This window comes from Neofelis nebulosa, chromosome 7 (assembly GCF_028018385.1).
Source record: "Neofelis nebulosa isolate mNeoNeb1 chromosome 7, mNeoNeb1.pri, whole genome shotgun sequence".
Taxonomy (NCBI): domain Eukaryota; kingdom Metazoa; phylum Chordata; class Mammalia; order Carnivora; family Felidae; genus Neofelis; species Neofelis nebulosa.
Window position 1 is genome coordinate 72,247,487 of NC_080788.1, and position 16,580 is coordinate 72,264,066.

Consider the following 16,580-nt stretch of genomic DNA (forward strand, 5'->3'; position numbering starts at 1 on the left):
CCCCTGGAGAGTTGCAGAAGGGGGTGGGGGGGTGGGGGGGGGTGGGGGGAGTAGGGCGAGCCTTCCCGTCACGTGGTTCCAGACAGACCAATCACGCGCATGCCCCCGCCTCAGGCTGCACATCTCAGATCACCTGACCACTCCAGATACCCACGTGGGGGTACGGCGTGCACGAATTCTTTGTGCTCGGGTAAGGAGGAGCCAGGCTGGGAGCCGAGCAGGTCAGATGCAGGGTTGCTCTTATTTTGCCTAGCAGTGGGGTTTCTTGATCGTCTGATCTGCAAGCTAAGTCGGGACCCTTAATTAAGGCCCTCGATCGGCCGGAGGGCAGATCTCGCGAGTACGGCACAAAGCATAATGAAATGATCTAGTTTGGTGGGTGAGGGGCTGAAGGGCCTAGGTTGCATGGAGGCGGAGAAAGGATTCAGAGAGAGTTTGATTTGAAAGGCGGTACCTAGTGCGGGGGCGCTCGAGGAAGTCGTTTTTTCCCCAGCCTTAGCTGGTTTCACGACCTCTTCTCGTCTGCAGGTAACGCGGTAAAAATACTGCTTCGGTGGGCGACGTGGTACAGGTTCAGAAGGGCGTTCGCTACAGTGATGCCGAAGCGTGGGAAAAAGGGAGCTGTGGCAGAAGACGGGGAAGAGCCCAAGATTGGTAAGAGAATGAAATGAGGCCCTCTCCCTAGGGGCTGCCGTGAGGGGGTTTCTAACCCCGGTGAACAGGAAGTGCGGACCTTCTGACTGCGTTTTTGCAGGCTGAAGAAGTCGCAGCAACTGCAAGCTCTCAATGGGGGGGGGGGGGGTCTGTAGTCCAATCCGGATCGGAGTTGGATACTGCCAACTTTATCATTGTATATTGCTTATTTTATAGAGCCAGAAGCCAAGAAGAGTAAGGTTGGAGCAAAGAAAAACGAAAAAGAGGCAGCAGGAGAGGGGCCGGTCCTGTATGAGGACCCCCCAGATCAGAAAACCTCGCCCAGTGGTAAATCGGCCACACTCAAGATCTGCTCCTGGAATGTGGATGGGCTTCGAGCCTGGATTAAAAAGAAAGGTTTAGATGTGAGTGGAATTCAAGGAGGGTTCCAGAAGAGACATTCTTTAGTATTGAATGATTTGGGGATTTAATCACCTTTCCCTAATCTGTAGGTTTTTTCCCCTTGTCTGTAGTTTTTTTTGTGCAGGAGTTAAAAGGAGGGGCTTCACCAACTCTTAACCTTTTTATTTCCAAATGTCTTTTTCAACTTATTTCCATTGTTTTAATGGCTTCATCCCTTCCCCTGCATGTTGCAAAAACCTTGTTACTGGACTTGCTCCATTTCATTTCCAGTTTATCCTCCGTTTAAATACTACTGCTTAGGCTCAGTCTACCAGTTGGTGAATTTAAGCTCCATGTGTGGCAGAGTGTAGAGTTTACTTAAAATTAAATAATCACTGCTTAATAATCTTAGATGGCTATCCTCTGCCTGTGGAAGAAATATAATCTCTTCAGTGTTGCATGTAACACTCTTTTTACCTCTCAGTTGCCAGTTATATAATTTAGAAGTGTTAAAATCTCGTGCGACTCTCTAAGCAGTGTGTCTCTAGTACTTGGCACAGTCTTTAGTAAATGTTTGATTGATAATCAAACGTTGCTATCTGAATTGATAGTATTTTTCTTACCTTTCATCTCTCTCACAGTGGGTAAAGGAAGAAGCCCCAGATATCCTGTGCCTCCAAGAGACCAAATGTTCAGAGAACAAACTACCAGCTGAACTTCAAGAGTTGCCTGGACTATCCCATCAATACTGGTCAGCTCCTTCAGACAAGGAAGGGTACAGTGGTGTGGGCCTGCTCTCCCGCCAGTGCCCACTCAAAGTCTCCTATGGCATTGGTGAGACCCTGTTAATTCCTAACCCCTGAGGTCTTTCAAGCCAATTGCTAATACCCGTCCCAGCTCCTAATGGGAGTTACTTTCTTTGCTTTCCCATTCTGTACACTTTTTTTATGCTGATCTTGTTTCATTGTTTCTGTAGGTGAGGAGGAACACGATCAGGAAGGCCGGGTGATTGTGGCTGAATTTGACTCATTTGTGCTGGTAACAGCCTATGTACCTAACGCAGGCCGAGGTCTGGTCCGCTTGGAGTACCGGCAGCGCTGGGATGAGGCCTTCCGCAAGTTCCTAAAGGGCTTGGCTTCCCGCAAGCCCCTTGTGCTCTGTGGGGACCTCAATGTGGCCCATGAAGAAATCGACCTTCGCAACCCCAAGGGAAACAAAAAGAATGCTGGCTTCACTCCACAAGAGCGTCAAGGCTTTGGGGAATTACTAGAGGCTGTGCCTCTGGCCGACAGCTTCCGGCACCTCTACCCCAACACGGCCTATGCATATACCTTTTGGACCTACATGATGAATGCTCGATCCAAAAATGTTGGTTGGCGCCTTGATTACTTTTTGTTGTCACACTCTCTGTTACCCGCGTTGTGTGACAGCAAGATCCGTTCCAAGGCCCTGGGCAGTGACCACTGTCCCATCACCCTGTACCTAGCACTGTGACACCTCCCTTAAATTACTTTAAGCTGGGGAAATTAGCCCCCCAAGCTAGCTTTAAAACTTAACCTCCCCAAACTTCTTTAAAAACTGCTCTCTAAAGAAATCTGCACTGTTACTTCCCTTCTAAAAATACGAGTCCTTCAACCAGGCTCCTAGTGACACTTAGGTTTCCTTTAAACCCCAATTTTTTTGTGCTTTGCTTTTTTTTTTTTTTTTTTTTTACATTAAACAAAAGCTACTGATGACTTTCTCTGAACTGTCCACATGAAAATAAAGAGCCATAGTTTCAGCCTTGCTGTCTTTGTATTCTACCCCTTCGTGGGGCTACAAATTCTCCTTATCTTTTCATATATAAAGATAAACAACTTGGAAAAGGATAGTCATGACCTTATTTATTTACAAGCACAGGATGAATCCCTAGCTTCCCCCAAGACAGAGCAACCTTATCCAGCTCAGTTAAATACTGCAACTGGGGGGTAAGGTTGGAAGGAGGAGTTAAGGGAAATTCAGGACTAGGGGAACATACCCCACATTAAATAGTTATATACACATCAGTTCCTGTGGTCTGTACAGAGCAGCGGCTGACCCCATCCCCACCCCCCAGGACACAGAATGGGGGGACAGGAGACTGAGGGGACTGAGGTCAGAGCCAGCCCCTGGTGAAGTGCAATAGCAGCAGCAAGGTCCTAATGGTGCACAAAAGGGAGGGAACCCCCAGGGCTACCCACCCCCACCCTGCCCTGGAATGTTTAAGGGACAGGAATGGCTCTCAGGGAGCATATAGGAAGGACAAGGCTAGAACCCTCTTTTAGGACCCAGGTTTAGGGGCAACATTTTGCCTATTTCACCCTAAACACAGCAGCCCTTGGAGGAAAGCAGATGGCCAGCAGTGGTCTTATCTACCCCTCCAAACCTAAGTGAGGGCCTGGTTCCTTCCTACCTCTCCCCAGGGAAAAGGAAGGCAGCTGCTTGGCTTCCCTTATAGAAGCCAAGGGAGCCTTTTACCACGGTTCCCTTTGTAGTGTCACTGTCCCCACCAGGAAGGGGCCAGACACAGTCTGTGGGTCGTTGTGGAGCTCAGGAGAAGTTCTGGACAGGGTGGCTGACCTTCATACAAGCCCAGTAGAGGGCCCGGCCCAAACACAGCACAGCCAACAGGATGACAAATGCCCAGGCTGCATAGATGCCTCCATATCGCCGAGCATGCTTCCATGTCCCAAACTGATGAAGAAGAAGGAAGATGGGGTTACTGTTGATCTCTCACCACTTTCTAAAAGCCCTAGTAACAGCAAGCTTCAGTGCCTGGTTGCCTAACCACGTGTATCCACCTTCAGGGACCTTCTTAAAGGCCCAATTGTGCTCTCTTCCCCTAGGCAGGTACATAACTTGTACAATACCAGACATCTGTCAGTGTTTCTTAGTGTTGGACAAGGGAGCCAATTCTAACAGCAACTCTTAATTTAAGCCACTTCATTGCCCTGTCTTTTGCATAAAGAAGATGGCTGTTTTTCACTCCCATAATAACAATGGAGATTGTTTATCAGTTACCTTCAACTTCAGCTCATGTGTACATTAAAACAAGGCGAAACAAACAAAAACCCCTCGGTTTCTTTCACTTTTTTTAGGTTAGCCATTTCCCAAATTGTAGGCTATGGAGATGAGGCTGAAGAACGAAGGGCCGGATCAAGGTTACTCACAGCAAGACCAGTGGCAGTGACTGCCAAGAGTAAGCCAAGCAAGAAACAGCAGATACATCTCTTTCGTGGATATCTGCGCCCAATAGATGACCTGTGAGGAGGCAAACAAATTGATGCTTGCAATGGCCCTGCAGGTTTTACTGTACGTTACAAAATTACCAGTTCAACAATGCCACTCTCCAGTCACTTACACTTTCCTGCAGTGAGGGCAACGGGCCAAGGTTCGGTCTGTGAACTCTGTCCACTATGGAGAACAAAAAAGGGAGAACCCAATTAATAGAAGCAGGGTCATGTCCAGTGAAGGCTCTGGGGCACGGGAGGGTGGGAAAAGGAACAGAAGGGAAATTAAAACAGACCTTCTCAGTATTCATTATCATAACTCAGAAATATATTCATGATTACTTCTGTTTCTCCCGCTTCCTCCCAAGGCTTCCCAATGCTCCTCCTCACCAGGAAAGTATTCTTGCAATGTCCACAGATGACCCTGACACCTACAGGCTGTGGTTCTGGACTCAGAGGTCCTGGATGCACAGGCCCCAGGTTGATGATTCTTTTGCTGTAATGGAGAAAAAGACTACGTTTAAATCATTTTTAATCCTAAAATGCCCACACTAGCCTTCCTTCATAGGTCCCAATCCCTGCCTTTCTAAATTCCTCTACTTCTCTATACACGGCATATACTCTGCCCCACCCAACCCTAGCCCGAGGGAAGGTTGAGAAATAGCACTTCTTAAACTTCAGGTCTCTAACTTCCATTATACCTGAGGATAATTCACCCAGTCCCCTAGACTCTCTATTTCCCTAACGGACATAAATTTCATCCCAGTCTTTTTACTGAGATTTGAACAAGATGGCTGTAAAATTCTAACGGTACAACAGTCCTTAACTTTTTCTCCTTCTAAATAAACACCTTTACATGCTCTGCAAACATTCATCCTTTTTAGGGCTTTCCAATTATTTCCACTGATGCCCTTCCCCACCTTATGCCTCTTACCAGTAGGGCCGAGGGCAGGCAATCCTCTGGGAAGTCACTTTGCAGATAAGGAGACAGTTACAGGGGCACCGAACATATTTTTTCCCTGGAGGTGCATTCTTGATTGGCTAGAGAACAATGAGGACATCGGTAAGCAAACCTCTAATTCCAATCCCTTCCATTTCCTCCAAAAACACCTTCTGAGGAGAGATCAGAGAGATAAGGTCTTAGCCAGATAAGGTCTTAGCCAGATCAGAGAAATGAAAGAAAAACATAGCAGATTTGCAAATAAAGACTAGGCTTAAGTATCCAGAATAGAAATGAAGGTGCAGGATGGTAAACATCAGCTCTGGTGAGTGGCTGCTGGGGAAATGGTGATGCGAGACTCCTGGAACTGAAACCTGGGTTTCAGGATTACCATTCGGCTAACACCTGAACATCAAGGTCTAGAATCAAGAGATCAGAAAGAGGATCCAGGAAACAGGGCCCATTTCATAGATGTGTGTAACTCACAGTGGCTTCATTGCAGACGCCACATTTGACTACATGCTGATGCATCTTGCCTTCCACGTTGATGAGAGACTGGCAGACTCGGCAGGTGATCATGGGGGCACTCCCACTGTCCGGGCTGGTCAGGGGTGAGTAGGGGGGTGGGTCCTCCCCAGGCAACACGGCTGGGTGTCCCTCAGGGAACGGGGGAAACGCTGGAGAGGAAAGTAAAAAGAAGGGTGGCATCACTTGTAGACACCCCTACTGATGCTTCACAGGGTCAAGGGACTCTTTTTGGTCCTCAACCCTTCTGATCTAGCTCGGCGGGCTTCTTATAATCCGTGCTTCAGTCAGCTTCCTCAGACCGCCCTTCGGTTCCCAAGTTCCGGTAACAATTGCGGAAAGAAGAGCTTCACCCAGTCACAGGTGCAACTGCTCCGCACCTGGCGCCTGGGCCCCGCCTCCGCCCTCGGCCCCGCCCCCTCCCGCCTCTCAGCCTACCCCCCTCCCCCCCCGGGAACATCTTGGACCCACCCCGGCTTACCCTGGGGCGGGGCATGTTTACCGGCTCCGTACGGTGGTGCGGAGGGGGTCAGGCCTCCCCCGGGCCCAGCCCCACTCCCGCCCGGCCCCACTAATCCGTTGCCGCCGGCGCCACCGTCGATGGGCTCGGAGAGCAGCGGGGATCGCTCTCCGTCTGCCGCCATGGCCGCCACCACCGCCTACTGCTTCGGCCAAGGACCCGGCTCTATTCGCCGCCGCCGTCTCCGCAGCCACCGCCGCCGCCGCTACCGGGTCCCCAGGGCGCCTGCGCGCCGCGCGCCCAGCTCGCCCCGCAACCAGTGGCCTGCCCCGCCCGATTCCGTCCCGCAAGCACGTGATAGGCTGTCCCCGCCCCCGCCGTGCTATTATTCGTGGAGATAAATCAATTCTTGGTCCTGCGAAGGCAGCTCTTTTTTTCCATTGGGGAGCGTCGCGGTAACGTCAACTGTCACATGACCTCCCGGAGGCCGCTGGGCCCGCAAAAACTGCACGTGACGAGAGGTTCTGCGAGCCATTGGAAGCGTGGCCCATCGCGTTACCTCCAGACCAGGAGGTGGGACTAGGCTGCTTCAGCTCACTGGTCACCTGTTTCAGGAAGCCTGGCTTCCTCTGTTACGCGCGCAGAGCGAGTGCATAATCATTGCTCCTCATTGGTCCAAAGATACCACTAAAAGACATCTCCTCTTTGCGGTTATAATTGGTCTCCTATTGGCTGGCCTCTCGGTCTTGTGACTCGTGAGGTGCAACTGTATTGGTCCGAACTTAGGTCCAGAACTCGGGGGCGTGGCTCTAGTGAAAGTGCTGGAGCTTGGGCTGAGTAGCCAGAGGAGGAAAGGCTGGCGACAGTTAGCCGCTCTGCTCAATGAAATAACCTGTAGAAAGTCGGAATAAAGATGTACCAGTAGGAAATGCATTAAAATGTTAAGGTAATCATCCAGCCTTTCCCGCTGGAGTTACTTCTGGAACAGAACACAAGACTGGCTTCTCCAGGGACCAGCCCTGCAGACCCCACCCTCTCACTCCGCATCCCTGATTATGAAACTACCTTTTATGAATCTGGATCTATCACTACAGGGATGTTTCATATTTCACTCAGTTTCATGACCCCTCCCAGTCCTAAATACATATGCATCATAAGTGTTTTTTGATTGAGTTAACCAATTAAGTACAAGGATGTTTTAGTAACCTTGCTGACAAGATGAGACAGTCTTGAGACTAGTCTCAACTTAGTCCCAGCGAGGAGACTGCCAATGGAGGTTATTCTGACAAGTACTGGAGAATCTCGTGAGCCCCTCAGACGTTTCAGCATACAGCCAATCCTACTCACTCTCCTGTTCATCCCTATACATCCTCCATACTCAACTTGCATAGCAGATGACACTACAAGTTTACCCAGCCATATCCGAAAGTAGAGTCCTATGAAACCTTTCCTCAGCTGAAGTGAAAAAAACGAAGACAATTACCATTATTATGGAAAAAATTTTGAGTAGTCCCGAATCCCCAAAATAATCTCTTAGGGTTTTCAGATACCTTAGGACACATCTTGCTAACGGATGCACAAAATATATGGAGAAAAAAGCACAGATGCTCAAAGACAATTCAAATCTATGGCGGCTTAATGCTGAGTGTAGTTCCCAGGGAAGGAGCTTGGTGGTGCCACTTTTCCTTCTGTGCGAACGGCCTCCACCACAGCTAGCTGCAAAACAGTGAAAGCTATTTTGCTTTTCTGGTAAAAGTGAAAATCCTCTTTTGGATTTCTTAAGCTTAGGGAAACCAGGTGTAGTCATACCACGTTTCGGTGCACTTCGCTTTAATGCTCCTCGCAGATATTGTGGGTTTTGTTTTGTTTTGTTTTTTTAAACAAACTGAATGCTGTGGCAACCCTGTGTCAAGTAAATTTATCAGTGCCATTTTTCCAACAGCATCTGTTCACTTTGTGTCTCCGAGTCTCATTTTGGTAATTCTTGAAGTACTTCAAACTTTTTCACTATTATTAGTATATTGGTTATAGTGATCTGTGATCAGTGATTACAACTTGTTGAAAGCTCAGATGATTGTTTAGCCTTTTCTTCACCAGTGAAATTTTATTTCATAATCAGATGCCTCATGCAATCTATCCTTCCAAAAAGCAACACTAATAAATTATAAGATTCTGAAATTTTCAAAGATATGAGTTACTTGCTAACAAATGTGAGTAAGCTTCATTACAGAAATTTCTTGGGTCAGTATACCAAGGGCTTTTCCCTTCTCAGATACCTGTTAAGTGAAAACAGATCCAAGAATATTGAATTATTTCTTTAGACCCCTTCTTGAATGCACATCTGAGTTGGTTTCGCCTCCTTTGAATTATATCCTCCTAGCTCCAACTAGGCCGTATTTTCCAGAAATTTTTCACATTAAAATTTTTATGTCCATCTGTATTTTCTTTTGTGGGTTATGATGACAAGGTGTATATCTTTGGGTTTTTTTAAATTTATTTTTAATTAATGGTTAGCATTTTTTAGCAGTAAAATATTAAGATACATACTTTTTTCAAACATAATGCTATTGCACACTTAATAGACTACAGCATTGTGTAAACATAACTTTTATATGCATTGGGAAACCAAAAAAGAATTTATTTGAATTGCTTTATTGTGATATTAGCATTGTTTCAGTGGTCTGGAACCAAGCACGCAATATTTCTGAGGTATACCTGTACTAATGAAGGTCTTTTATACAAGCAAAGTGGCATAACTTGAACTTACAAAAAGTAGGGAATACCTGCAATTTTCAAACCTATTGAAGTGCTCTACTAAATGGGTACCTAGACAGAGATAACATATGTAGGATTCCCCCCACCCTTAGGGAACTTTTTACTTTGTTCTTTCAACTTTGTTGAGAGTTTCAAGATAGAGCAGGGGCAAAAGTCAAGGTGAACAGCCCCTTGTTATGTAAAGAATAATAGGTTAAACTTCCGGCTCTCGCTCAGGTCGTAATCTCCAGATTTGTGAGTTCCGGCTCTGTGTCGGGCTCTGGGCTGACAGCGCCGAGGAGCCTGCTTGGAATCCTCTCTCTCTCTCTCTCTCTCTGCCTCTACCCCATTTATGCTCTCTCTCTTTCCAAATAAATAAATGTTTAAAAAAAAGAATAGGGGCGCCTGGGTGGCTCAGTCAGTTAAGCGGCCGACTTCTGCTCAGGTCATGATCTCGTGGTCCGTGAGTTCGAGCCCTGCATCGGGCTCCATGCTGACAGCTCAGAGTCTGGAGCCTGTTTCAGATTCTGTGTCTCCCTCTCTCTGACCCTCCCCCGTTCATGCTCTGTCTCTCTCTGTCTCAAAAATAAATAAACGTTAAAAAAAAAAAAAGAATAATTTAGGAGAATTTCCTTAATCATAGAAGTGTAGGGTGAATAGACCATTATTTTGGGATTAATGATGGATGATAGACTAAAAGTGAGTCACCTTAAAGAGATCTTCCTTGTTTTTGGTGTTACTGACATAATTTCCTCTAATTGAGCAAGTGCAAATGGAAAGGACCCCATTGTCATAGGAGAAGGAAATACTAGGAGGTCAAGGGAGATGGTTCCAGTTCATGGTCATGGTAAAAATCTGATTGGTACAGATGTGACATTTTAGGTCAGGTCTATTTAATGTAGAGGCTCCTTAACTGAAAATAATGCTAGCATGGCTGCCTTTTCCTAAAGAACCCTTTAGCTGAGGGTTCTACCTCACCCTTCCCAGAAACCAAAGGAGAACTCTGAGGTCTATTAGTATCCACTGGACCCAACCGTTGGGGATAGTGCCCCCACCAGCCTCCTCCTCCAAACTCATGTGGTCTCTATGAGAGCCCGAATGGCACCTGGGTTTTCCCCTTGTCATAGCTCAAATTGTAACTGCCTTACAACTGGGAAGCAACAAGGAATTGAAAAAATAACTCTAAGGACCATGGCCAGTTTGGCCAGAAGCCTCTCCACTGAGCCTAACACTGAAGGGAGTACAACCTACCCCACATATTTAATGATAAAGGAACTGCTGCTGTCCCAGCATTTGTGACTGCTACAGGAACTGGAGACTTTACTTGGGTTCTGATTTTTAGACACAACTTTCCCAGGTTGTGGATACCAGCTTCTACTTAGACACTGGTATCCATCCACCAGTTGGGTCCCACAGGCGTTTAATGAACCAAGGAACCTCTGGATACAAAAGAGGAAGGGCTTGTGGCTCTACAGGGGGACAGGCCAGTTTACTGCTCTTTCTGGTGTTTCTGGCACGGAAGTTCAAGTGTTCACTCTAGAATGGAGCAGCGCTCATTATTTGTACATTGCTTATACATATATTCCCAAATCTGTCCTTTTATGACTCTCCACTGTCGACAAAGCCATATTTGGTGCCTTTTTAAATCTAGTTTTATCTTTATAAAAAAAGTGGGAGAGAGGGATAATTGGATACATTACCAAGGATCTTAAAGGGATGGAATAGTAAAATGGCTTATTCATTTAGTAGTTTGGGCTCCTGGTGATGTTTTCATTATAGGTTAAATATAGGGGTGTGTGGCTAGAGAAGCAAAAGGAGAAGTAAATGTTAACCAATATAAAGCATGTTCTGACAGGTATAGGGGGCACTGAAGGAAGGTGTGATGGAATAATCCCTGAATAATGTCCTGTTAAAGCTCCCTTTCCATGCCATACTAACCTCTACCCACACACTAACCACCCCTATAAAGCTGTGGGACAGAGTTAAGACAGTGGCTGTCTAAGTGCTATCATAATGAAAACCACTTTATAATAAACTCCTCTGGGACTTGAATTTCAAGACTCCCTTGGAAGGAGCCATTACTTATTCTGCAAATGGACTCATCACCTACTACCTACAGTTCTGGGTATAGTATTTTAGGAGAAATCTAAAGCCAATAAGTTGTTTCACCCTCAATGACATTACAATCTGGTAGTGGTCAGAAGGTAATTACCCAGAAAGCAAGGTAGTAATTTGTGAGAAGGGCCATAAAAGAGATAGGAGAAAAATCCTACCTACCTGGAGGGAAGAAATACTTCTGCTCTTCAGCTGTCTGTTGCTGCACAACAAACAGCGCCAAACAAAGTGGTGTATGTTTTTAACTTCTGATTCTGCATGTTGGCTGGATGGTTCTTTCATTGGTTTTACCCAGGCTCATTCATGAGTGTGCAGTGGTGACTGGTAACAACAGAATGGTCCAAGATGGCCTTACTTACATGTCTGGCAACTGAATGTGCTGGCCTGATGGGGCTTCTTTATGGCATGGCGGTGCTTAGGGCAATGGTCCAACAGGGTGAAAGGAGAAGCTCTAAGACATCTTTATGCCTAGCTCCAGCATTAGCACAACTTCATCCCTACTACATCTAATGGTTAGAGCAAGTCATAAGGCTGCCCAGGTTCAAGGCATGGGGAAATGGACTTCACACCTTGATGGGAGGAGCTGCGAAGTATGGTGGCCATGCTTTTTGACCTACTACAGATGGTAAAATTGAAACGATTGATACATCTACACATATTTGTTAAATATCTACTCTTTGTGAAAGACACTCCTTAAGAAACGCACACTTTTGTTAGGGAGACATAATGTGAAAAGTCACCGTACAAAATATCAACATGAATATCTTTTATTACGTGGAAAAATATGAGTACGAGAAATTCATGATGCAAAATGTGCTCCACACCAAATGAGTTAAACAGTATCATCCAAGTTCAGGGAAAGAAGAAATCACTTCCAGCCAGAGCAGCCAGAGAAAACTTTAGAACTATAAAGGAGGATTATTATATTATTGTGCATGGATAACTTGGATTTGAGCTCTGTCTCCAGTAGATCAACAGGCAGAGAATTACAAAAAGTAATGATACTATCTGTAACTTGCTCCCAGTTAATAAAGCACTTTTATATTTTGATTTCAAAACCCACTACAAGATGGACAGGGAAGGCAAGACTATATTTTATAGATATAGAAACGGAGGCTCTGTAAGCTATAGTTACTTAAACTAAGTGAGAGATTGAAATGGCGCGAAAAGTCCAGTTCCTCTGACTTACGGTTTAATGCTTCTGCACTCACATCATTTGCCAGCCAGAATGAAAAAGGAAGAAGCACAGAGGTGGCAGAATACACGATATTTGGGATGGAGTCTTTTTTTATGCTCAATGCCTGGCACATGGAAGTTGCTATATAAATGGCTATTAAATTAATGAATGAACAAACTTAAGCACCATCTTGAGGTGAATTTGTGTACTGAGTAATACTGTCACCTGCGGTCCCAACCAGGATGAATATCCAGCTGAGGTACTCCAGTGTGGCTGGCATCAGGTGTTTATGGCTGGTGTTGGCTGCTTGGTTGATTCCTGTGCGATCCAGGTGAATAGTGTCAATATTATCCCTGGTATGTGCCATCTTACTTGTGGGCTGGGGTCTTCTCACTTACACTAGAGAGGTGTATTAGTTTGCCAGGGCTGCCATAACAAAATACAACAGACCAGTGGCTTAAACAACAGAAATTTATTTTCTTACAGTTCTGGAGGCTTGAAATCCAAGATATAGGTGTCTACAGGCCTCTCTCCTTGGCTTGCAAATAGCTGCCTTGTCCACTGTGTCCTCACATGGCCTTTTGTCTGTGCACCCATATACCTGGTGTCTCTTCCTTTTTTTATATGACACCAGTCATACTGGATTAGGGTCCCTTATGACCTTATTTAACCTTAATTACCTCTTTAAAGTCCCTATCCCCAAATAGTCACATTGGGATTACAAGGTAAAAGCTTTAACGTAATGAATTTTGAGGGGAATATTTCATAAAAGTCTATGACCGGAGAATATAAAGAAACTGTAAAGATTTGGAAGCATTTTTTCTTCAGGCTTTCAGCCAAGTAGTAACCTTCCAACCTTCCAAGTTGTTGCTAAATAGATGGTGGAGAATAGGGTGAGAAACATCGGCCTGGCTTCTGTGACCCACAGTGTCCCAATTTGATTTCTCTTCTTCATATACCCTGTTTCTTCTTTCCCCTTTCCTGAAGTGGTAGTTTACACTTGTGTGAAAAGAGCACAGTTCCTGACTCCATTTCCAGGGCAAAGAATGTTTTCAGTTATACCCAGAGTGAGTGAGTTAATAAGATGCAGGGTAGTATGGGAGTTTGGGTGAGGTGGGAGAGGGTATAGTCTGGTTGTTTATTGTTGTTCTTGTTTAAGTAGGCTCCGTGCTGGGTGTGGAGCCCAATGCAGGACTTGAACCCATGACCTCATGGACATAGTTCTAGCTTCTTTTAGGTACATACAGGGTAGCAGTGTCTAGAAAAGATAAGAACAATGCTGTGCAATAAAAATTTCTGTGATGATGGAAATGTTTCTCTACCATGGATAATGGTAGCCACTAGCCTCATCTGGCTGTTGAGCAGTTGCAGTGTGGCTAGTATAACTAAGGAACTGAATTTTTGTTTTTATTTCATCTTAATGTTCTTACATTTACATAGCCACATTTGGCTAGTGGTTACTGTTTTGAACAGTGCACAATAAGAGTTGATGTTGATGGGCTGGGTGCACCTCTGGTTGTTCTTCTTACCCCATTTATGGTTAGGCGGACCTAGAGAAACCAGAAAGAAAAGAGACAATGGGGGAATAATAATAGCCAACATTTACTATAATTTACTATAATTATAATTACTGTAATTCCAGGCACTTATCTAAACACTTAACAAGCATTTTATACACTTCTTGCAACAACAGTAAGTATTGTTATTATCACTACCTTACAGATGAGAATACTGAGGCAGAATGAGACTTTCACTTGCCTTGGATCACACAGCCAGTAAGTAAGGGGTGGAGAAGGAATTCATACACAGGTAGTTTGAGTACAGAGTCTACTCATCGATACTACATAAACTCGGGAATGGAAGTGGCATGGAGTGACTGGAGCCATAGTTTCCAAACTCAGTGCCCCGGTACAAATTCTCAGGGGTACCATGGGATATTTAAAGATTTTAAGGGAAACACAGCCATATTCAATATCTCTGTATACTCTGCAAACTACCAGTTCAAAGTAACTCATAATATGAACATTAGATTGTTGCAACATTCCTTTTGATGACAAAATATCTTTGTGAAGTTGGGTTTTAGGAGGTCCCTCTGATAAAAAAAATAAGTACTGCATGAAAATTATCCCAGAACAGGAAATGAGGGTAGCAGTATTGGATTCCAAGGTTTGAGAAGTTGTTCAATGCCCAACAGGCACACACATCCCCTTAGGGATTATTTGCAGTTATCTAAGAAATATAAACAAATATTTTTTTTCATTCAGTGTGTGTATTATTTTTTCTAAATGGTTGCTAAGTTGTTAGGAACCAACTACTTAAAAAGTAAATGTGTTAAGTATTTATTTTGAACTAAGGGGGCTATAAAAAATTGCTGAGATACTAAGTGCACTGTAAACTGAGAAACTGGGAACCTCTTGACTGGGATGTTGAAAACAGATCAAAATGGTCATAAATGATTAGAGTATGGGGACTTGGCTTGAGATGGCTTAAAGAGAAATAATAAACATTTCATATATTTGACCGTTAAGTATCTGCTGTATACAGTGTTCACAGTGCAGCAGATATACACACTCAAAATGCCTGAGTCTGTGCCCTTTAGAGGTCAAAAACTTGTGAGGTAGGCAGTAAGAGATGTAAACTAGCCAAGGTTAGGGGTAGGATGGGATTCAAGGTAGGGTCTGATGTGACCTGGACCCTGAGTCCTCTTGTTGGATAGGCCACAAGATAAAGATGTGGTCTGAGGAGGCCTGCTGAGTCTCATAGGGTAGACTCTTCTCTGGGCCATGGGTGAAACCAATGAGATTGGGGGTCTAAGTGATTGTGCTGGAGGTGGGTTGATGAACTTGAATTCAGAATAAAGTATGTTGTGAAGTTCTAAAGGTAATGTCATCCTGGCCAAGGAGCAGTCTGGTAAACTGTCTTTGCCTGTCACATTAACAGTACATTTCTTTGGTGACCAGAATGTTTATATGTTTATGTCTCTCTCTCTCTCTCTCTCTCTCTCTCTCTCTCTCTCTCTCTCTCTCAAAAATAATAATAAATATAGTTCATTGCCAAACTGCAATATACTGCTTCTTGCAGCCCCAGATGGAAAGCTGGAATTCAACAGGAATTAGACTCTTTTAGCCAATTATAATTTTGCAAAACAATTTATGTAAGCCATCTTGGAATGCTCTTTTTTTGCCATTAGAGACCCACTGCTTTTACCCATCAGCAGAGCACAATTTGGATTTTCTCCCAATCTGTGTCTCCCAAATTGCAATTCTTAAGTCCCCAAATAAATTTTTGTTTGCCTTGCAGCTTCACTGCAAATTTTGTTTGACATTACATGACGTCAGAAGTGGGACCAGAGAGCATCTCATCTCCCTCCTCTGGCTCTCTCATAGATTCAAATGAGGTACTTACAAGGGTCCGTCATGCCCTGTCATCTCCCCAGTGGTCCCAGTCAGAGTCTGATGAGTCTTCTTGTAATCCAAATTTCCCAGTCTGAGGTTCTGCTTTGAGTGTCCTCTGTTGCCACTTTTGTTCTCAGGACTTCACTTCCTGTCTGTTGCCCTGGTGAGTACTTAGTTCCTCTTGAAAATGCAGTTTGCTTTTTGAGAGATAGGCTGCTGGGCAGCCTTCGTCTGGAAATCCTACTGGTTTTATGTATAAGAATTATGGGCCCTCATCCTGCAAATTCCTGTCTCTCTGGACAATGATTACCTGGGATGATTTAAAATTTAATTGGCCAACCTGGGGCTCTTTCAAAATTCCTATGTTAGTTTATATGTGCAATCAATTAGAGAAAGAATAGAAGACTAAATAATCCATATGAGGAATTTGTTTGTGTGAAAGAGAGAGAGTGAGCAGGGGAGAGGGGCAGAGGAAGAGATTGAGAGAGAGAGAGAGAGAGAGAGAGAGAGAGAGAGAGAGAATCAGAAGCAGGTTCCACACTCAGCAAGGAACCTGATGTGGAGCTTGATCCCATGACCCTGGGATCATGACCTGAGCTGAAATCAAGAGTCGGGTGCTCAACCGAATGGAGCCACCAAGGTGCCCCATGGGAAGCTTATTTTAATTATCATTTCAAGTCTTCAAAATGTGTTCATGACTCAAAAATTGCTTCCTTCCAGGATACTAATTCTAAACTAAGGCAAATTCTGAATTGTCTCAGAGACTTACTAAACTCGAAGAGTCTTCTGCAGCTCCATCACTCCCTCCATTTGCTCCCCACTGCTTATCTGTCCACCATCCCTCTCTCATTTTCTTGCTGAACTTCCTTTCTATGATTATCTGGAGACTTCTCAGGACCCACCCCTACCTGTAGCATCTTTTATAGTTAAG

At 44.8% G+C, this 16,580-nt stretch overlaps 2 protein-coding genes and 1 long non-coding RNA gene across 6 annotated transcripts; 1 reads left to right on the forward strand and 2 right to left on the reverse strand.

Moving 5' to 3' along the window:
- The first annotated feature begins 76 nt into the window (after nt 1-76).
- Nucleotides 77-2,741, forward strand: APEX1 (apurinic/apyrimidinic endodeoxyribonuclease 1). 3 transcript variants are annotated; one of them, XM_058738383.1, is made up of 5 exons: nt 77-190; nt 529-654; nt 871-1,058; nt 1,677-1,869; nt 2,012-2,741. In XM_058738383.1, the coding sequence occupies exons 1-5, from the start codon at nt 100-102 to the stop codon at nt 2,527-2,529; spliced, it is 1,116 nt and encodes a 371-aa protein (XP_058594366.1). In that variant the 5' UTR covers nt 77-99; the 3' UTR covers nt 2,530-2,741. The 3 variants fall into 3 exon arrangements, with proteins under 3 accessions (XP_058594366.1, XP_058594367.1, XP_058594368.1); XM_058738384.1 differs by having other exon boundaries at nt 139-221; XM_058738385.1 differs by lacking the exon at nt 77-190 and adding an exon at nt 228-375.
- Nucleotides 2,742-2,903: 162 nt separating this feature from the next.
- Nucleotides 2,904-6,761, reverse strand: PIP4P1 (phosphatidylinositol-4,5-bisphosphate 4-phosphatase 1). 2 transcript variants are annotated; one of them, XM_058738387.1, is made up of 7 exons: nt 6,251-6,761; nt 5,710-5,900; nt 5,218-5,324; nt 4,674-4,779; nt 4,415-4,467; nt 4,224-4,314; nt 2,904-3,747 (listed from the first exon to the last, which is right to left on the reverse strand). In XM_058738387.1, the coding sequence occupies exons 1-7, from the start codon at nt 6,390-6,392 to the stop codon at nt 3,604-3,606; spliced, it is 834 nt and encodes a 277-aa protein (XP_058594370.1). In that variant the 5' UTR covers nt 6,393-6,761; the 3' UTR covers nt 2,904-3,603. The 2 variants fall into 2 exon arrangements, with proteins under 2 accessions (XP_058594370.1, XP_058594369.1); XM_058738386.1 differs by having other exon boundaries at nt 6,230-6,759.
- A 6,879-nt stretch (nt 6,762-13,640) lies between these two features.
- Nucleotides 13,641-16,036, reverse strand: LOC131516845 (uncharacterized). Its single transcript, XR_009264261.1, has 2 exons — nt 15,660-16,036; nt 13,641-13,804 (listed from the first exon to the last, which is right to left on the reverse strand). It is a non-coding gene; the product is annotated as an uncharacterized LOC131516845 (long non-coding RNA).
- Nucleotides 16,037-16,580: the final 544 nt, after the last annotated feature.

Excerpts from the sequence above, each read along its gene's own strand:
- APEX1 (XM_058738383.1), top strand. The coding sequence starts at position 100 with ATGCCCCCGCCTCAGGCTGCACATCTCAGATCACCTGACCACTCCAGA. Across the intron at positions 191-528 it reads CACGAATTCTTTGTGCTCGG|GTAACGCGGTAAAAATACTG; the intron begins GTAAGGAGGAGC and ends TCTCGTCTGCAG. Across the intron at positions 655-870 it reads CGGGGAAGAGCCCAAGATTG|AGCCAGAAGCCAAGAAGAGT; the intron begins GTAAGAGAATGA and ends CTTATTTTATAG.
- PIP4P1 (XM_058738386.1), bottom strand. The coding sequence starts at position 6,392 with ATGGCGGCAGACGGAGAGCGATCCCCGCTGCTCTCCGAGCCCATCGAC. Across the intron at positions 5,901-6,229 it reads TAAACATGCCCCGCCCCAGG|CGTTTCCCCCGTTCCCTGAG; the intron begins GTAAGCCGGGGT and ends TTTCCTCTCCAG. Across the intron at positions 4,468-4,673 it reads ATTGCAAGAATACTTTCCTG|TGGACAGAGTTCACAGACCG; the intron begins GTGAGGAGGAGC and ends TGTTCTCCATAG.